Source organism: Triturus cristatus, chromosome 4_1 (assembly GCF_964204655.1).
Source record: "Triturus cristatus chromosome 4_1, aTriCri1.1, whole genome shotgun sequence".
Classification (NCBI taxonomy): Eukaryota; Metazoa; Chordata; class Amphibia; order Caudata; family Salamandridae; genus Triturus; species Triturus cristatus.
This window is the reverse complement of record NC_140585.1, coordinates 596,462,854-596,482,282: the sequence shown is the minus strand read 5'-3', so window position 1 is coordinate 596,482,282 and position 19,429 is coordinate 596,462,854. Positions and strand designations below refer to the sequence as shown.

General features: G+C 45.6%; 1 protein-coding gene across 2 annotated transcripts in view; it reads left to right on the top strand.

Moving 5' to 3' along the window:
• The window catches only part of PRPF18 (pre-mRNA processing factor 18), a 155,914-nt gene that overhangs the window by 134,608 nt on the left and 1,877 nt on the right, over positions 1–19,429 (top strand). For both annotated transcript variants that reach the window (XM_085652952.1, XM_085652951.1), the window contains 2 exons: positions 2,290–2,361; positions 18,590–18,745. In XM_085652952.1, coding sequence (XP_085509078.1) covers positions 2,290–2,361; positions 18,590–18,745 — 228 coding nt within the window. The remainder of the gene's footprint in view (positions 1–2,289; positions 2,362–18,589; positions 18,746–19,429) is intronic.

The following is a 19,429-nucleotide window of genomic DNA, read 5'->3' as shown; positions in this document are numbered from 1 at the left end:
GGGCATTCTCTACCTTTTTGATGTCTGAAGGCAGAGGAGCTTCTCCTGGAGCTAGATGTTGTTGTTTTGGGAGTTGTTGCTGGATAGTGGACTGTGGTGACCTTTCATCTCTGGGCCGGTCTTAGTATTTTAATGCTCGTCCCGTCACGTTCTTCCGGTACCTGGGCTTTGGTGAATGTGAAGCAGGTAATTTCCTCCTGGGAGGGGGCAATCTAGCTTTTCAGCAGGCAAGTAGGTCTTTCTTATTTCACACCTCCATCTAGATCACCTTACGGATGTTTCCCAGAAATAGACCCAGTCTGCAAGTATAATAGTAATGCATCAGCTGTCTTACTCTAGATTCCATAGTGTTTCCTACCTTTTACTGGGCTGGTGTACAGGCCCCCCTCAGTTGCAGAGTTGATACTGAACAAAGTACTGACTGGAGAGCTTAGTATTTATCTTCACATGATGGCCAGGCCAGGTGTGGCCAGTTGGGTGCTGTATACTGTCTTAATTTCCAGGAGTTCCTCCGAACGAGGTGGCATGTTCACCTTATGTCCTGGTCATGGGGCTGTGCTGACGTCCTCCGAATGGCTCATTCTACCTCACGTGGAATGGTTCTACAAAGGTGATTCCCAAACAAATGCAGATCCCGAACAGGAAATGGAGAGTGGTAGGTTTAACTCTCACAGGAGATCTGCAGCTTCTTCAGTGGGACACTGCTGGGCCACCACCAAAGATAACTTAATGGAGGTGGGAAAGGCTCCAATGTCCTGAGTGATAATTTGCAACTCAACTGAAAGGCAACCACCATTGTGTAACACTAACTAACACATACATAGATGTCAACGGTCTCCCACATTCTGTAAGACAGAAACACACACCCATCCCAAATCCCCCCCCCCCTCCCAAAAGCCCTTCATGTGGCATAGAGTGATAGAGGAAAAGATCTGGAACCTTAACTTTAGATTATACTGCCACCAATCTGTCTTTTGTAGCCTGAGTTTGAGAGGGCAGTAGTAGAGAGTTGCAATATGGGTGCCACGTCAACGTCATTGCCCAGCCTGGATGTCTCACTGAGTTAAAAACAGGAGTACCTCCTCTGGACCACAGCTCACTAAGGGGAAACACTGAGGGCTCTCAAGAAAAACATTCAGGTGAATGATTCTTAAATGCACACTGAGGACTTCCGTTCCCAAAACGCTAATGTAGATTACAATGATTTCCATTGGCTTCTAACCTCTATTTCTCGGGAAAATCACAGAAAAGTCTGAATTCTAATTTATCCCACACATCCAGCAATGAACTCCTGATGTCTTTGCATTCTTTTCAGTTTTGGTCTGCCTCCAAATTCAGCACAAAAACTGCTGCTACTCCACGTTTAAAATTAGATTGTACAAGGAGTGGGGCTAAAGGTGATGCTTTCATACTAGTGCTACTTTACTTACCAGGGTGTTTGATACAACCTATTGCAAGACACAAGGATGGTTCTAGAATGTTGAGCCTCTTGTAGTTCTTTTCCTTCCTCGCCTTGAGATTTAATCTCCAAAAAACTATCTCTAAAATGTGAGTTACCTCAAGTCTCAATTGTATTGTCCTCTCTTTTTACTTTATTCGTGTAACCCCTTAGCCTGATACTCCTGGAAAAAGGATTGCCACTCACTAAGCTGATGATACCCAACTTACCGAAGAGTCAGAGTTATGTTATCTTATTTTATATGGTATTTATAAAGCACGCGGCTACGCCCAGGAGTGTCATGACATTTTTTCCTGAAAAAGCTCATAAACTGAATGGGGTTCATTCTCCTTAAAACGGAATCTAGCCAAAACAGAATTCCTCCTTCTTTACTCCAGAGAACACCCTTACCCAGTCTGAGAATGACTTGTAGAATTTTCACATCTAGGTATCACTACCACTTGGTCCCTTTTGCTAAATCGCTAGACATCATGACTGCCCAAAGCATAACAATGCTAATACATTTCCTCCCTCCAACTGCTTCTACTATTAAACTCAAACCCATTGTATCCTCCCTCAGAGTCCACAACAGCTGTATAGGCCCATTTGCCTGAATGAATCCAACTCAATTCAACCTAAAACCTATCTATTCCCTATCTGGCTAAATATTTTGTTCTCCTCTCTGTTAACCTGACATTGCTTATAAATGATGGATTTCCTTGTTATTTGTAAAGTACTCCGTTGCCCATGTGTCTAGGTTCTCAGTACAGTAACAATTTTACACATTTCAGTAACATAACTGACTTGAAATGTTAAAGCTGTGGTAAAATATTTTTGCTTGTTTATTACAGAATCTTCCAGCGGATATTAAAGAATCAATAACTGATATCATAAAGTTCATGTTGCAGAGAGAGTATGTGAAGGTATGTTCAATGCTCTACAAGTTAACATTTCCATTCACTAATTTGCTTTAATATCCATTTTATCTTCAGGAATCTAAAAATGGTAAGGGTCATTATTTGAATTTTTCCTGCCATAATAACATGAAGTTTAAAAAACAAATCCCTCACATTTAGGATCGGATTAAAAAAGGTATGAGATAATCAAAAAATCTTTTTTTAGAAAATTAATGAAAGGGTTTATAAAGCACACAGCTACTCTGAGAAGTGCCATGGTGTTGCAGACAAAGCATAAGGATCAAGTGGACGGTGTGCTAGCACTCTGACAACAGATGAGGTGTAAGTGCTTTCCGAAAGGATGGTTCATGAGAAGTAGACTGGAGAGGTGATAACCGGTTCCATTAATCAACTGCCAAGACCATGAAAGACTGACCACCCAGTTTGACACAGCGAAACCGTGGAATTGTGACTAGGAAAGCTGTGGGAGAAGCCAAGCGATGCTACAGGCTAGTCCTCCTTATCAGATACTGAGGACCTCCCCTATGGACGGCCCGCTGTATGATGGTAAGGTATTTGAACAGAATCCTCATCTTGACTGGTAGCCAGTGCGGATCTCGGAGAAGTTGAGAAACGTGCACACTCTAAAGAATGTTCAAAATGAGGCGAGCTGATCAATTTATCAGGGAGACCCAGTTACAGACTGTCAGCATAATAAAGCCTAGATGTTATGAAGGCATGAACCACTGTCTTGTGCTTTTTAAGGGACAGGAGATCCAAAAAATTACTAAGAGATCCAAGCAAGGCAAAATAACAGCCCAACCACTGATAGAATTTGAGGTAAAAATGACAACTTGTCATCTACATGTACACCCAAATTCCTGGCTGTTGAAGATGTCCCAGAAGGGGAGACAAGTCCTTAGGCCAACAGCTTTCCAACCATTGTTCTCTCACCTGACCAAATAGGAGGAACTCAGTTTTTCCAGCATTACATAGCAGGTGGCTGTCCCTTAACCAGTGTGAAGTATCACAAAGACAGGCCTTAAGAGCTTCTGCTATGTTGGAGGGAAAGAGATTGACTGTCGAGTAAGTGAGTGTCGTCGGCATAAGAGATGGTCTTAAAGCTGTGAATTTAATTAATTTGGAAAGGGAGGGCCAAGTAATGTTGAATAACTTGGAACTTTGTGCGGAGCCTTGAGCAACCCGAAAGACTGGCTTCTTAGAAGTTGACAAGAACTGGGCGACTCACACTTCTTTTTCCCTCCCCTCTAGAAAGGATTTTTGCCATCTCCAAGCTGTACCAATAATGCCCACCTTTGAGAGATGCAGCAGCAGAATGGGGTGGAAAATAGTAACAAATGCTGCAGACCGATCCAATAGGATTAGGGTTGCGCTTTCACCATTGTCCAGCGTAGTTTTAATGGTCTCGGTATTCACCAGAAGAGCTATTTCCGTGCTGTGGGTAGAAACCAGACTGGGTACAATAAATGAGAGGATTGTCTTCAAGCAGGGATATGGTCTGAAAATTGGACAGAACCGAAGGGTTGGCAGATGGCTGTTTTAGAATAGGGACAACTTTGGCCCTTTTCCAGCAGGGAGGAACTGTTGACGAAACAGGCGAACAATAAAAAAGTTTCTGGCATACTGGGTATCAGAATCGCTGGTGGGCAAGGATCACCTGGTGATCCTGACTTGCATTGTAGGAGGGCGTTTTGGGTTTGTCCCAGTGAGGAGGTCAAGTCTAAGAACAGGAATTCATATTAGTCGACAATACTTTTGGGAGATAAAGATGGAAAGGGTGCAGAGAGTACAGCATGGATCTTTTCCTAAAACGATACTGAGAGCTTTTCACTTAAGTCAAGAGTCGGGGATTGTGGGTCTGCATGCTCTGGGATTAAAAAAAGATTTGGTGATTTTGGAAAAATTCACGAAAAGGATTTTTGGTCATCTCGTTTCGTTCCGCAGAGAGCGCGCTCTGTGCAGCATTAATTGCCTAACTGTAAAGTTTTCAGCATCGCTTTATATGACTCTTTGGCCTCCTTGTCCTAGTCCAACCGCCAGAGTTGCTCCAATTGTTTACAGCCTTTCTTTAATGTACGGCGTTCCAGAGAGAACCACTCGGCGAAAGGACTCCTTTCCTTGGTCAAGCAACTGGTGGTCTCATTTATGTAAGAGTCCATGGCTTCTGGATCTAAATCCATCCAATTTTCAATAAGCTGAAGAGAACCAGCCAACTCCTCAGCGAGCTCCAAAGTCTTGATTTTGTTCAATGCCTGATAATTAAGAATACCCCTAACCACCATTTCAGAGTCCAAAAAGTTCCTGAGCTAACTGAATGGGATCAAAAAGTTATATTACCAGTTGAGGACTAAAGGGATTTCTACCATTAGTTGCAAATTCGAAAAGGTGATTTATAATGTGTGACCCTTTAATGAGTAACGGCTGACATCAGATTCAACCAATTCCAGGCCATCCATATCTGTTGCAGCTTTTTACAGATGAAAGTCTGACAAGACAGTGCTATTCGAGTATCTTAATGCCACAGCAGAGGTGGCGTCCTCTCACGAGAACAAGAAATCAACAGTGATTCCCGAAGAGGTATTGATAAGAATGCCGGAAAAGCAAGTATTAGCTGAGAGGGAAATGCACCTTAACTGATTCATTTCAATACTTTTGGATCTCCCATTCTATTTTTACATCCTCTCAGCAATAGCGATTCTGGAGTTATGGTTAAAGTATTAGTAAAAAGGATAGTTGTTTTTTTTTGGCTGCTTATAACTTTGACCTGCTATACAGCCACATATGTTTATTCGTTGAAGTTTTCATGCATAAGGTTCCTAACATTTAATTTCCTATTCAAACTCCCTGGAGACGTTTGGGAAGCTATATTGTAAGATGTGCTGTACAGAAGAAACTCAAAAGGGGCATTAATACATAGCATAAGCGAAAAGCATGTTCTTTGGTTTATTTTAAATTTGTCAGTTTTATGAAAGAAAATGTGTCAAACACAGACCTATTTATAGATGACTTCCAAATAAAAATGTGAATTCCAGCTTGAAGAGCTTAAAACATTTTCTGCGGTTGCCATGTTCCTATTTTTAATTCAAGTTGTAAAAAAGAACTTTTTGTGCAGATTTGGTGCACTCCACCATAGGGAGCGCTGGGGTGAACTCCAGAGCAGTTGAAAATAGATGTAACCCGAGTTAAGCAGCATTATATCAACCCCTTAAATGTACTGGAGAACCACAAGTTGGACTCCTTGATTAAGTTGCCATCAATAAACATTCATCATCATTGACACATGCTTGTGTTAATCAGTCATAAATAGATAAATGGTCAACTGAAGGGGAGGATTAATGGTACATTTACCATATTGAAGAGTACCGGAAGCATGGGGAGCCAACATATAAAGGACTTCCCAAGGTTTTCCAGACTTCCCCATAACCCTACATTTATCAGTGCAGCCTCTTCTTTCAAATGTTACTTTCACAGCTTCCATACATAAATCCATGTTCCTGAACCATTAATCTACAGTAAGCGAGCCAGATTATTGTACATCCTTGCTACCACCAGTGTCAGGTTTGCAAAATGCTTACTATCTCATTTTCGCTCTAGATCTCTCTGCATGCCCAGTAATGTTACTTTAGGGGATAGAGACCATAAAGTGCACATCAGATCATGTGGATGTTCCATTGCTCCTTCCCAAAATTCCCTCATAGCCTGGGTCAGTGCCAAATGGTACTTTACAGGGTTCTGTTCTGGCCACATCCTGTTAAGACACAGAGAGGATAGCATAACCAAAAGCCTCCAATGCATCATACAATAATACATTCTATGCAATTTTATTAATTAGACAAGTTGAAACCCGGTCACAACATCTAACTCCCATTTGACTTCCAGAAAATGTTTTTGTTTGTCAAAGATACAACTTTCTTGTGTTTTGTTTCAGTTAATATTCTTTTTTCGAGCGAGGGGTATAATCATTCAGACTAGTGACAGGTGTTAATGTATTTTCCTACTGCATATCACAGCTGAAGATAAAATGTAATCATTCCTCATATAGTTGAGCAATGAGCATCACCACTCTTCTGCTCCAAATATCTCTCAATGTTGACCCTCCCAATCGGCCCTATTTTATAACTTCCAGCTGGGGCCTGACATGCTTCATTACGATCTCGACACGTAGGGGTTCCACTAGTGGCTTTCCCTTTCCAACTTTTGCCCCTTATCTCTTCTGCCCAAGCCTTAGGTACTGTCCTCATTGGAGAGGGAGGAGCTACCCCTATAGAGCTAATTTGTAAACCCTTCCTGTTCTATCCTTTACTTGTCTATTCACAGAGAAGGTTCCTGAGCCATAAAGCCCTTTCTTTAATCACTATCAGATGAGTTACGAGATAGTAATATATAGACTTTTTACTAAGATCCTCTGTATACCCTCTTTCCACAGGAGCTTCCTTAATATTGCCTCTGTCAATTTAATTTAAAAAAATGATTCCTAAACAAATATAACAAGGTGTTTTGAAGATGATACAAAAGCTTTCACAGCACTATCATTTTATGAAGGCCTGCATTATCCATCTGTGTCAGTGGTTCCCTCATTGTGCGACATCTATTCTGAATTTATTTACCAAGGATGCTGATTGACAATTGCAAACTCTCTAATCCTCCCTCATTAAATAAATTCCAAAGTACTTGAATCCCTCTGTCATTATCTTGAATGGGGAATGTCAGGTACCAGCTGCCTATCGGATACAGAACAGACTCTTCCCATTTCATTCTGAAACTGAACAATTTACCATATCTCCATAAGAACACTCTCAATCATCTCTGGAGTCATCTGGGTTAACTATGTAGCACAGAACTTAATCTGTGTAGAGTGAGATTATTTCCTCCTATCCCTTATTGCACTTTACCCCTGTGACCAGGGCATCAATGTGTATCAGCAAACTAACTGCTACAGCCACAATGCAAATAGCATTGGTAGCAAGGAGCAAAATTGTATTTAGTGGGAAAAGACACAACCACACCCCATTCATTTTACCACTGGCTGTTAGTAAATCATACAGCAGATGTATCCCTCCCATAATTTTGGGGCCTCTCACCCCCTACTGAGTACAGCCAGAATAAAGAACCATTCTACAGTGTGAGATGTCTTTTCGGTATTCAACTGCAGAATCACCTTTTGTTGAGTCACGCATTCTGCCATACCCAAACAATAAACTAATCTCATGACCTTTCATCTTGTAGCTCCATGAGGCAAAAAAATGGTCTAGACTATTAACTTTCCAATGCCTCTTCTCATTTGCACAATATTTTGGCCAGAACTTCTGTCTCTGTATTAAACAATGAAATGGGATGGGAAGAACCATTCCTAGTTTTAGTGTTATCCCCTTATGTATAAGAGTTATTGTAGCCAGTGTGATTTCTTCCAATAGAGTGCCACTCTCTAACATTTCAAGAACATTTCAGGAAATGCATGCATAAGATGAGAGGTTCCTTTCTGGCTTTTCAACTTGTTTTATTTTTCTACTGGAAAACTGCTTAGGCTCATTGACTTCCATGTGTATAAATCTGAAAATATTGCACTTATCTCTCCTTATGTGATTTCTGCCTCCAGACTGTTCCTATCCTCTGCCCCAAGTCTCTGGATCGGGAACTCTGCTACAAAATGCAACAGCTCCATCTCATTATGTTCGCTTTTGAAGCCATAGAAGGCCTGGAGGTAGTCCTCAAATACTCTCATTATCATCAGATGACCTGTAGTGACAAGGCAGTTACCATCTACAATGTCTATATTCACCTATCCTCCATTTATTTCCTGCTTAACCGTATGAGTAGTTTAACAGCCTTATTTCATTGCATCGTACAGATGCCTCTGATAATTTATAAAACATGTCTTTTTTTTATTTTCCTCTAATCTCTTACTGACAGATTGTATGTTTCTTCTGTGCTGCATTGTCTGAGATGTTACTCTGGTCCCTGCCAACCATATTATTTCCCTTTTGAGTATTTTCACTTACTTGAATGTTTCTTTCTCTTCCCCTGAGCCCACTGCGATCCTCGGGCCTTTCAGCACTGTCATAGGCTTTCAATAAAACAGCAGAGTATCATATAGTTTTCACTTTTACTTGGAAAGATTGGTCTGTTACTTCTGCTGATTTTACTCCATTTTAAGTTCTGTAGTAGGGGATCTCTGTGTATAGTCATAATCTAGTGAATAGTCCCGCCCATGTGCGTGGATCCCGGAGCAATAAAAATAATCTCTTAAATTGTCAAGCCATGCAGACCTGCATCTACACTTAAGAGAGAATTCAAAGACAGATAATGCAGCCTATATCCACAGGCTACACTGTCCAGTACTTCAACTAAACAATTCCACCAACAGCACTGCCTGCCCAGCTTTTTCCACAGAGAAAAACCTGCCTCTACCAGCAAAAGCCTCTGGAATGATAGAGAGGGAGGAATGGACAGACAAGCCCCATAGGCTGCCATTATGTGGCTCAGAACAGGATACTATGCCTTTAAGAAAACTTTCCAGAACTTTTCCAGTATCCCAGAATGAACAGCAGGTCCCTTTTACTTTCAGTTCTTTTTTCCGGCTCCTGCTAGCAGGACCCTGGAGCATTGAGCTCTCCCTTTTCAAGGGTTTATTTGGTATTTGTTCACTTTTCAAGTGCTTATTACGTACCTTGTTGCCTTCCTTCTTGTCATGCCTGGCCTGTTTGACAAGTGCCCAGAGTGCGAGAGAAAGAAGGCCAAGTCGGACCCACACAGGGTGTGCATCGTCTGCCTTCCTCAGTCCCATGTTCCAGAGGAGTGTGACATTTGCCAGGACAGAAGGCTGAGGGCACAAGGTGGGTCAGGACATGCTGAGGCCCCTGGGAAGCCCAGCAGACGTCCCCATTCGCCGTCTATGTCGACTACGGCGTCGAGGGGGATGGCTGCAGTCTGTTCACTGTCTCCCCAGGGCTCTGGGGAGAAACGGAGTCGACGCTCGCCGTCGAGGGAGCTGAGCAGTCCGCCGTCAACATCAGCATCTTCGTCGACGCCGTCGACATCTCCGTCGAGTCATCGGCGTCGAGACCAGGCCCGGCGTAGGCGCTCGCCGTCGAGGCAAGGTTGCCGTTCGCCGTCGACGAAGAGGAGAAAGTCGCCGTCAAGGGGATCCCCGACGTCGAGGACCCCCGACGTCGAGGACCTGTCGGAGAGGCGTTTGCCGTCGGAGAGGCGTTTGCCGTCGGAGAGGCGTTTGCCGACACCGAGGCAGCGCAGGAGGAGTCCTGACGCCGGGAAGAGGACGGAGTCACCAGGCTCGGTGTACTCAGTGGTGTAACCTCCTCCTCCTCTTCCTCTTCCTCTTCCGCCTCCTCTTCCTATTCTGCCTCCTCCTCCTCCTCCTCTTCCTATTCCGCCTCCGCTTCCTCTTCCTATTCCGCCTCCTCTTCCTATTCCGCCTCCTCTTCCTCTTCCTATTCCGCCTCCTCTTCCTCTTCCTATTCCGCCTCCTCTTCCTATTCCACCTCCTCTTCCTCTTCCTATTCCACCTCCTCTTCCTATTCCGCCTCCTCTTCCTATTCAGCCTCCGCCTCCTCTTCCTATTCCGCCTCCTCTTCCTATTCCGCCTCCGCCTCCTCTTCCTATTCCGCCTCCGCTTCCTCTTCCTATTCCGCCTCCTCTTCCTATTCCGCCTCCTCTTCCTATTCCTCCTCCTCTTCCTATTCCGCCTCCTCCTCCTCTTCCTATTCCGCCTCCTCCTCTTCCTATTCCGCCGCCTCCTCCTCCTCCTGTTCCTCCTCCTCCTCCTCCTCCTCCTCTTCCTCTTCCTCTTCCTCTTCTGCCTCCTCTCCCGCCGCCTCTTCCTCTTCCGCCTCCTCTTCCTATTCCTCCTCCTATTCCGCCTCCTCCTCTTCCGCCTCCTCCTCCTCTTCAGCCTCCTCCTCCTCTTCCTATTCCGCCTCCTATTCCGCCTCCGCCTCCTCTTCCTATTCCGCCTCCTCTTCCTATTCCTCCTCCGCCTCCTCTTCCTATTCCTCCTCCTCCTCTTCCTATTCCTATTCCGCCTCCTCTTCCTATTCCGCCTCCTCTTCCACCTCTTCCTCCTCTTCCTCCTATTCCGCCTCCTCCTATTCCACCTTCTCCTCCTCCTATTCCGCCTCCTCCTCCTATTCCGCCTCCTCCTCCTCCTCCTATTCCGCCTCACACACCATCGGGCCCATCTGTGGCCCCGCCATGGTCGGTGTCGTTGCCTAGGTATCCGACGCCGCCAAAGAGAACTCCGAGGCCGCAGCACCAGGTTACGCCACCTGCGCCTGTGAGGCCGGCTGGGCGGCCGAAGACACACAGATCGCGCTCCCGCTCCGGATTGAGAGGAAGATCACGGAGCCGTGGACGGTCGTCATCAACATCTGGGCGACGCCGCAGGAGGCGCAGAGCCAGATCCCGCACCCAATCGTCTACCAGGGACTACTCGCCGACACTGTCGGACTCGCCAGTGACGGGTGTATCGCCTGTCGACGATGTAGTCTCCTTTCAGGAGGTGCTACTGAGGGGTGTGGCCAAGCTAGGGATCACGGTGACGGTGCCAACACCTACGACGTCCGTGATCTTCGAGACGCTGCACAAGAAGCACCTGTCTCGCCCCCTGCTGCCACTAGTGCCGGGATTGGTGGAGCCCGCTACGGAATTGTTCCTCACTCCGGCGGTGACCAAACCAGCCCCCTCAAGGCTCCTGATGAAGTATCGGGCGCCGGATTCGGACCCGACTTTTCTGAGGATGGACCCATAACTGGACTCGGTCATTGTGACGGCGGCTAGGAAGCAGCATGCTACCACTCCTTCCTCGACAGTGCCGCCTGATAAGGATAGCCGTTGGCTAGACTCGGCGGGCAGAAAGGTCTGTGGGACGGCTTCCACCACATGAAGGCGGCGAGTGCCGGGGCTCTGTTGGGGCGCTACGACCGTGCCCTATGGGAGTCTCTCCAGCAGTACGCGGAGCTGCTGCCTCGCGACAAGAAGGAGGACTTCCTAGAGACTTTGCGTGAGGGGATGCTGGTGTCAAACCAGATTATCAGCACGGCGGCGGATGTGTCTCTGTTAGCGGCACATGGATATTGTCATGGCATCGACCAACGGCGTCACGCTTGGCTTCGCCTTACCTCACTCAAACCGGAGGCACAACAAAGAGTGGCCAACCTGCCCTTCTCGGGGGAAACCCTGTTCGGCCAGCATGCGGACGACGAAATGGCCCGCATGAAGATGGAGGCAGAAACCTTGACGGCTGTCGGGTTAGAGAAGCCTGAGAAGAAGAAGCGCCCGTTCCAGAGACCGTTCGGGGCTGCAGGCAGAGGGCGTGGGCAGGCCTCGGGACAGCAGCAACATCAGCAACAGCAGTTCCGGAAACCCTTCCAGAAGCGCCAGAAGGGTAGAGGAGGCCAGCAGTCCGCTACAGCGACCAAGGGCCCAGCTGGGTCACGGCCCTGAGCGGTTACTTCCCCTTCAACCGTTACCCACTCCAGTGGGGGGAAGCGTTCAATTTTTCTGGCAGAGTGGAGAAAAATTACTCAGGACAAGTGGGTGCTGAAAATTGTTTGCAATGGATACAGTCTTCGGTTCATCAGCCCGCCTCCAGCGATTCCGCCGGTAAGCTCATGGTATCAACTGCGAGAGCTCCAGGCGGAGGCAGACATCCTGTTGAGGAAAAAGGCGGTGGAAGACGTACCTCTGTCTCAAAGGGGAAGAGGTCTGTACTCTCGGTTCTTCCTGGTTCGCAAGAAGGACAAGAACGAGTTCAGGCCCATTCTGGATTTGCGGCAAGAAAACAAATGGATTCGCTGAGACAAATTCCGCATGCTATCGTTGCACCAGATTTACCCTCCACTGTAACGAGGAGACTGGCTCTGTGCCATAGACCTACAGGATGCGTACTTCCATGTGCCCATTGCACAGAAGCACAGGAAGTTCCTGCGATTCCAAGTCGGCGCCAATCATTATCAATACACAGTACTGCTATTCGGGCTAAGGTCTGCGCCCAGGACCTTCTCGAAGTGCATGGCAGTGGTAGCTGCACACCTGCGGAGGAACAAGGTGTTTGTCTACCCGTACCTGGACGATTGGTTGATCAAGGCCTCCTCCTTCTCGGAAGCACAAGCGCACTTCCAGAAGACGTGCGTTCTCTTGAACAAGCTGGGGTTGCACGTCAACATGTCCAAGTCTGTCCCGACTCCGGTCCAGTGCATACAGTACTTGGGGGCCTCCATCAATATGCTGTCCGCAAGCGTGTCTCCTTCGGAGAAGAGACGGTTATCACTCCTTCAGGATGCTCAGGCTCATCTGACCGCGCCATCGACGACAGTGAGGAAGGTGTCTTCGCTGCTGGGATCGATGGCCTCATGTATCTTCCTCACACCTCACGCACGGCTGCACCTGAGACCACTGCAGGAGTGCTTGGAGGATCAGTGGAATCAGAGGACAGGTTCTTGGGACGACAAGATACGGCTCTCTCTGCATGCTCTTCAGTCGCTGAAGTGGTGGTGTTCGGCGGGCAATCTCCTCAGGGGGGTTCCCTTCCACAAGGACATTCCCACGCAGCGTATCATGACGGATGCGTCTCTCCACGGCTGGGGAGCGCATTCCGGAGACTTACAGATACAAGGAACGTGGTCCCCTTTGGAGTCGACGTACCACATCAATTTCCTGGAACTCAGAGCCGTTTACTTGGTGTTGAAGGCCTTCCATCCGTCCTTCCAGACCAACTCGCTGCTGGTGCAGACGGACAATACAACCACGATGTATTACCTCAACAAGCAGGGGGGGGTCGAGATCACGCACGCTGTCGCAGGAGGCGCAGTCGATCTGGCACTGGCTTCTGGCCCGAGGACTGACGATTACGGCCACGCATCTGCCAGGTGTGCAGAATGTTCAGGCGGACGCACTGAGCAGACTGATTCAGCACAACCACGAATGGGTCATAAACGACGAAGTACTAGGGGACGTCTTCGCAAGGTGGGGGACTCCAGACGTAGATCTGTTCGCCACTGCCGAAAACAGCAAATGCCGAGACTTCGCATCCAGGTACTACCAGCGGGGGACGCTGGGGAATGCGCTATGCATCGACTGGTCGAACAGCTTTCTGTACGCTTTTCCACCCATTCCCCTGATTCCGGCGGTGCTCATCAAGCGGTCCCAGTCCGGGGCGCGGATGATCCTGATTGCCCCGGAATGGCCCAGACAGTGGTGGTTCACGGACCTGCTTCACCGGTCTCTCCTTCCTCACATACGGCTGCTGTGCAGGCCGGACCTTCTCACGAAGTTCGGGGGGCAGTTGGTGCACCCCAACCTCTCGTCTTTGAGTTTGGCGGCATGGCTCCTGAGATAGTGCAATATGGCCATTTGAATCTACCAGCAGATTGTATGGATATACTGAAGGAGGCTAAGCGACCTTCCACTAGAACGTCCTATGCTTACAAGTGGAAGAGGTTCTGCATCTGGTGCAAGTCCAAGCAGTTTGACCCGACGACATGTAAGGAAGATTTCATCCTTCCGTACCTTTTTGCATTTGGCGCAGTCTGGCCTTAATTTCCATTCCATTAAGGTCTATCTCGCTGCTTTGACTGCTTACAGGAAATGCCCTTCACAGACTTCCTTCTTTCAGATCCCTGTGATCAAGAATTTTTTGGAAGGCTTGAAGAAAGTGTTTCCTCCTGTCAGACTTCCCTCGCCTTCATGGGAATTGAATGTGGTGCTGTCCAGATTGATTAAGGAGCCTTTTGAACCTATTCACAAGGCTTCGTTGCAGCACCTGTCTTGGAAGGCGGCGTTCCTAGTGGCCATTACGTCGGCCCGCAGGGTGAGTGAACTTCAGGCGTTGTGTTGCCGAGAACCTTATTCTGTATTTCATGCTGCTAAGGTTGTTATGCGTACTCACCCTAAATTTCTTCCTAAGGTTATATCTGATTTTCATGTCAACCAGACCATAACTTTACGTACGTTTTTTCAGAATCCTTCCTCTCCAGCGGAAAGTTCTCTACATTCCCTGGACGTTAGGAGGGTGTTGAAGTTTTATCTTGATAAGACCAAAGATATTCCTAGGTCAGACCAATTGTTTATCAATTATGGATCAGTCAGGACCGGTCTTGCTACCTCCAAACAGTCCATCTCTCGGTGGATTGTGTCCTGTAGACAATTGTGTTACCAAAAAACTAATAAGACCTTAGGGGGTAAACCTAAGTCTCATTCCACCAGGGGCAAAGCTGCCACGACTGCTTTGCTGCGTAATGTTCCGATTGCAGAAATCTGCAAGGCGGCCACTTGGAGGTCGGTCCATACCTTTGCTGCGCATTACTGTCTGGACACGGATGCCAGGGCAGATGCTCAGGTTGGGCAGGCTTCGCTGCGAAATTTGTTCGCACAGTAGTGGTATTATTTTGTAGCAGTTTGGGTGGGGATGGGCTTGCCATTCTATTCACTAGATTATGACTATACACAGAGATCCCCTACTACAGAGGGAGTAGTTTCTTTTCTGTAACTCCAGTTCTGTAGTAGGGGTATCTCTGTTATAGTCATAAGCACCCGCCCTCCTCCCCGGTGGAGAGATAAATGTTAATGTAAGAATGCTACAGGTCTGGCGCGTTACGCCTTCAAAAAGAACTGAAAGTAAAAGGGACCTGCTGTGCATTCTGGGATACTGGAAACGTTCTGGAAAGTTTTCTTAAAGGCACAGTATCCTGTTCTGAGCCACATAATGGCAGCCTATGGGGCTTGTCTGTCCATTCCTCCCTCTCTATCATTCCAGAGGCTTTTGCTGGTAGATGCAGGTTTTTCTCTGTGGAAAAAGCTGGGCAGGCAGTGCTGTTGGTGGATGTTGGTGGAATTGTCTAGTTGAAGTACTGGACAGTGTAGCCTGTGGATATAGGCTGCATTATCTGTCTTTGAATTCTCTCTTAAATGTAGATGCAGGTCTGCATGGCTTGACAATTTAAGAGATTATTTTTATTGCTCCGGGGTCCACGAACATGGGCGGGACTATTCACTAGATTATGACTATAACAGAGATACCCCTACTACAGAACTGGAGTTACAGAAAATAAACTACTCCATCTTTGCTATGCCATGCATTTGTATGCCAGCCACCTATTCTAATGTCAACCCTGGAATGTTTGGACATCACCATTGAGGCATGGTCAGAACTACCCTCCGCTAAGGATTGTACATCTCGGCTTTTGTTCACAATCATCCCAGGGATTTAAAAAAATTGTCTAATCTTGATTGTGACCTGTGGGCTCCAGAATAATATCAATATTGTGTTTTCCTCATGACTTCATAAAGCATCGAGCATCTACATATTCCTTTAATCATTAATCTTCCCTGTTGACCAATCCACCTGTAAAGCCATGGTTCATTACTTCATCCATTACTAATTTGCAATCTCTACCTAAGATCACCACCACCCTGGCATCTCTAGCATCACTGAAGTTATGTCACCAAGTTCTCCTGACTAGAGTCTTGGGTACGTGGGTACCAACATCCTCCTCTCCCCATCCCATTTAGCTGCTGTTGCTACTACATAACATCCTTGGCTGTCCTTTCCATTAATAATGGCGTAGCTATTCTCACTAGTATAGCCACCCCTCTCAGTCCCTACAAAAACTTTGCATTGGCAATCAGTTTAAACTTTTTCCTCACTTTTAAGCCACGGTTGTTGCCCACTGAATGGTATTTCCTATAGTAGTGCTACATCCGGTTTATGGCACTGCTTCATTTTAAACACTACTCCTTTTGATCTCGCTGCCCAGCCCATCAACATCCTGTGTAAAGCATTCATGTCTGCACACTAGCAGATATCGTTAATCAAGATTCAATGTTTAATGCTCCTCATATTGCCACCCTCTCCCAATGTGGAACTAGGTGACCTTTCTATATTTAGAAGGCATTTATCCATCCCTCCCAATCCCCACTTCACAGCATCACAAGGTTCGCAGCTACCCACCCTCCAATGTGTGCACACCTGTAGCCCTCCCCAAAAAATCCCACCAACAAATATGCAAGCAGCATGCATGATTCATGTGAAGAGAAATTTCTTCAAAGTAAACAACATCTTGTCACACTTATCCACAAATCATGAAAATCCAGATTCAAAAATAGACTTTTAGGTGCAGCAAAATCCATGATCATACTGATCCCTCCAACCCACATAACCTGTTCATCAGCCACATTTGAATTTTCATTTTACAGCCCCTAGCCGCTGACTGAGGCATGTCATTCACATCTGATGATTGGTTGTTTCACGTTATGGTCTGGTATCCAAGCCAGATTGTCTCTAAGCCCTTCATTTATATCCTTTTCAGAGTTGACGTAAGCCCCTCTACCATGAGTTGTCATAGAGAGGCCCATTCAATTACTTAGTTGAGGCTATTCTTTCAGCTGATTTTTCTTTAATCCTACTACTCACTTTTTTCGTGCCCCCTTTCCCACCCTCCTTTGGTGTGGAGGCTTACCTTACTTTGATTTCCCTTCTGCCATTATTTTGGAGCGTCGGAGGGAACCGTATGAAGAGCATCATGTATTTAATGCTTTTTTCTTGCAGTCTTCTCTTTAACTCTTCAAAAGATCATGTTTATTTTTGTACATCTTTGCTAAAGATCAGAAGGAGCACCTCATTTTCTTAAGGGATAAGGTCATATCGAAAGAATTGTCTCTTTATCATAGTAGTTGAGACCAGTAATGACTTGCCTCTGCAGGACTCTAGGATGGGTGAAGGGTTATTAGGGCTCTGTGATCCTTTTCAACTGAGATGTAATTGGTCAGACTATTGGTTACAGCACTGTCTTAATCCAGTCTTTATTAGGCATCTTCATATTTGGGCCTTTGGTCTTTTCCAGTATTCCAACAAAGTGGGCATTGTTGCACCCTCTGGCTTCCATAAGGTGTCAAAAGTCCACCCTTTAAATCTGCCACACTTCAAGAGATATGCTTAGGTTGCCCTCAACTCTCTTGTTTACCTTCTGGTGATCAATGCAGATGGAGTTTAACTGCTCTGTTGACCATATCTATGTTGTTTTTTAGCGTTGTCCAGGCTGTAATCACCACCTCCAAGAGGTTCTGTCTCTGGCGCCCATGGTTGCGGTGAGCGAGCGTCACACATGGTCTTTGGAAAGTTATCACCTAAAGATTTCTTGAGATTGGTGTATTCCTCCAGTTTGATTAGGACTTGGGCATGCCAAATGGGTCTGTCTTTTGCCATTGTAGCTAATGGCAAGTCTGCACACTTAACTATTTTAGCTCTGGCCACAGGCCTGGAGGCATCTAAGGAGTTCCTTGGATGCCTTGTTAGTTCCTTGCCGCCTGCACTCGCTCATTTGTTAGTCTCTATTTTACAAATTGGCACATCCTGTCAAGGGTTGGGAGGCTTTGAGGGGGTTAGGCCTCGATCCAACATTTTTGTTTGACCCTGGCGACTACCATTCAAAATGTTATCCAAGTGCTGTCAAATTGCTTCTGGTAAACAATTTTTCATGATTTCACGGTTTAGGATTTTCCATTTGTTGGCGGTCCGCGAATGGAGCTTACCTAAAACTAAGGGATTTTGCTTCATGTGTAGGCCCGCGTAGGAGAAAGAAACTTCTGTTCACTGTCTTTTAAATTGCCCTACAATATGCATGGCTCATACAAATGATATGAAACCTCTTTTTTAAGTATAGAAACATAACTATTGAGAAGTTATATTTCTTATGTTTCTATGGTATTTCCATTAATGTATGTTTTATTGGGCCAGATCCTTACTAATATACTGTATGACAGCAATACTTATCACATTCATTGTTTTATATTTCAATAAGTTGCATGTTTATGTATTAAAGATGAATAAATCTGCCTAAAGAATGCAATCTTTTTTTCCCCTATTCAATTTGTTTTAATTCAAAGAAACAGGGTACAAAGTGGTCTCAATATCCGCCTTCCTGTTCAAATACTCATGTTTCCATAGATATAGTCTCCCTTTTAAAGCACCTGTGTGTCACGTGTGAATCGCCAAGATTTGCAGAACTTTACATTGCTCTTCCTGTAGGCCACTAGTCAACCTTTAACAGGATGTGCTTCCAGTCCTGTTTTTGAATTGGACTTGTACAGTATTTTAAAGTAAATATAGGTCTTCTCACATAATAAAAATGAATTCAATGTGCATTTTGAATGCAAACATCCCATCATACTAGTATAATTTGAACTGGTCTTGAAAATTATGTTTCTTTGTTCCTATTTTCAGGCTAATGATGCCTATCTGCAGATGGCCATTGGCAATGCTCCCTGGCCTATTGGTGTCACCATGGTTGGTATCCATGCTCGAACTGGTCGTGAAAAGATTTTCTCCAAACATGTTGCCCATGTTTTGAATGATGAAACACAAAGAAAATATATTCAGGTAACTTCAATAGAGTAAAATCCCAAATGTAAAACTGGAAAATAATGTTTAATCCCCTATTTTTGAAGTTGTGCTACTGTGGTATTGTGTGCTGGAGTGTTTACAAGGGGCACCATTACTTCAGTAAGCACTTGGTTTATTGAGTAATTCAGTATTAAGTTTGTCAAATGTATTGAAATGCCCTTATGATCTTCCTGACAGGTCTTCAGTTACCATCCATATTTGGAAAATGCAAGTTAATTATGAAATACAATATTTATTTTTGCGTTACGGTTATCCTCGGGTGGCTCCTTCTAATCCAATGCCTTAGCAGTTCCTGCAAACGGGCCCACACATAAGTAGAGGTTCTTGTTTAAGTAATGGTTAACTAAGGAATTCTTTTTTTTTTTTTATTAAATCGATAAATTACATGCATAACGAGCACAGGAAGTTCCAAAATGTCTTCTTGAATACTTTCTTCCCAGACTTTGACCACCAAGTCACAATAATGTTTTTGGGGTATCCTTCACTATCTATGCTGATGTGCAAGAGGATCAAACTGAGTAGCATTTCTTTTCTTACTGTACTGTGTAGAAAAGTACCCCTTTTTGGCATCTTTACCCCCACACTTTTTGCCTGACTCTGATGCATTTTTGATTGATTGTGCACTGGGTTCCTGCTAACCAGGATCCCAGTGCCAGTGTT